Consider the following 2,086-nt stretch of genomic DNA (forward strand, 5'->3'; position numbering starts at 1 on the left):
TTCCCCCCCAACCATTTTTGACAGGGAATTGGTTAGTGGCATGATGATTACTTTGCACAGCTGGTCAGTCTATAGCTACTGCACAATTAACCAGTCAATTGTGTAATATATGTAATGTGCAGCAGGGGCCTTAAGCTTAAGGCTAAGATGATGGTATGTTTAAAAAGTAAGCATATGAACTTTTTTTCAGGGACTCCAGAAGAGTAGGACACTGCTTGGAGGCCAAGGTCTCCTTACACACCTAATAAGTGAAACAGGATCTGGCCTTTAGTGTACAAAGTATGAGGTAGATTCCTCCACTCAAAGTAATGGAAGTGACCCTGTCCACACACGACATTAATGCTGAATTGCTAGGGTCTTGTACATTTACATGGTGCCTTACTGCCCACCAACTTTCCTGTGTAGCTAAATCTTCAGAGAACTTCAGAATTGGACCATTTCTGGAGGAGACTGGTAATGTTTCATAACAACATTACAGAGAAATGTTCATGAATCTGCTGGTATCCTTCCTGAATAGAAAGCTATGTAATTTACCACTCTCACAAAAGGTGAAGTTTATAGGCCACCAATACTTTCAGTGATCTCACAAATGTGCAACAAACGTAGATAGAACATTTGATTTGTTAGAAACAGGTCTGTAGAAGCAATACATTCTGTTCTTACAGACAAGAAAAGGTAAATTGTGTAGCTTGTTAATGTGGCATAAAATGTGTAAATGTATTCTTGGCTATGTTGTTTTTTGTGATACTCACAGTGCACTTGAAATTTGTTTGTGAATTTTACTCACCACATTTTGCAACTCAAAAAAAATGCAAATCCAATGCATATTGTTATAGGGCATTCCGAGAAAAAACATGTTTCAACATAAAATCAAGTGAAATTAAATATCAAAATTCCTGCAATGTGAATAACGAGTATTGTGTCTACTGAAACCTAGAACATTTAAAAGTGTTTCTCTACTAAAAAGAGATTTATGTGCACAGATGCACTGTAATTCTTTCATCAATTTTCCTGTTTAGTAGACCACCACAACAAGCTTTCTAACTGATTTCACAAAACTTCAAGCTTGCAAAAAGCGTTCATATTTCTGTCTTTTTCTCTCAATTATGTTGATTAGAGATTTCAACTTCCATCATTTCCAAATCTCAACTTCTGGCCTTTTTTCCTTATTTCATTTGGTAAACTGAAAATTACACAAGGCAACATAAAACATGTAGAAGGAGAGAAAAAATAACAAAGTATGGTACTCTGTATAAGTGCATTGGTCCAAAGGCCACCACAGCAACAGACAAAGGAAGTGGAAATTGCGCAGCAATCTTCAACAGTTTACTGTGATAAAAAGAGACCAACAGTTTGATGCTAGTTATAACCTAGTCATACACCAGGAGAAACATCTGCAAATATACCGTTGCACTTGTTTTAGAGACTAACATAAAGATTCCAAGATTTTGGATCTTTCAGTGAAAACAATAGCTTGAAGGGACACAAAGTGCTTATCTAAGAGCAAGAAAATATCTTTTTAACTTTCATTTTGTAAAATCTGTTTTTGCAACTACTTTAAAGCCACTTTCACATGTGTATGATTTTAATAGTTGGGAAAATAGATGTTCTGTAATAGTTTCACACCCACCTTTAATGTTTTACACCACCTGACATAAGTGGCACTAGTTGGCAACTTTCGCATTGGAAGCAAAGGCACAAATGGGCCAGGAAACTCTAATGTTTCTTCACAAAACTCATTGCCCTGCACCTGCTTTACTGGCAGACAAAAAATTATCAGGGCACCTCTACACATGCGGGGAGTCTGCTCAAACACCTAAGTTGACATGGGCTGGCTGGCAGCCTCGCGAGTCAGTGTGCATCAGCTCTGAGAAAATGGTGGAAAGCTTTGAACTAAAACATGTTCGATATGCTTTAGTTCAAAGTGCACCACTGCCATTTTTCAATGCTGACACATGCTGTGCCACTGATACACTTGCTTCCAATGCAGTCCGGAGTGCTTTTAATTAGCGCAGCTTGCATCAGTAGCACATATAAAAATGCCATTGTGCTCTCAACTGAAACTATTCATGAGGTGCAAAGGTCA

General features: G+C 37.8%; 1 protein-coding gene across 2 annotated transcripts in view; it reads right to left on the bottom strand.

Annotated features, from left to right (window-relative positions):
• Positions 1-735: 735 nt before the first annotated feature.
• The window catches only part of PGAP1 (post-GPI attachment to proteins 1), a 64,138-nt gene continuing 62,787 nt past the window's right edge, over positions 736-2,086 (bottom strand). For both annotated transcript variants that reach the window (XM_019523130.1, XM_019523131.1), the window contains one exon: positions 736-1,329. In XM_019523130.1, coding sequence (XP_019378675.1) covers positions 1,191-1,329 — 139 coding nt within the window. In that variant the 3' untranslated portion in view covers positions 736-1,190. The remainder of the gene's footprint in view (positions 1,330-2,086) is intronic.

This window comes from Gavialis gangeticus, unplaced genomic scaffold (genome assembly GCF_001723915.1).
Source record: "Gavialis gangeticus isolate Ggan-Ray unplaced genomic scaffold, GavGan_comp1, whole genome shotgun sequence".
NCBI lineage: Eukaryota > Metazoa > Chordata > Crocodylia > Gavialidae > Gavialis > Gavialis gangeticus.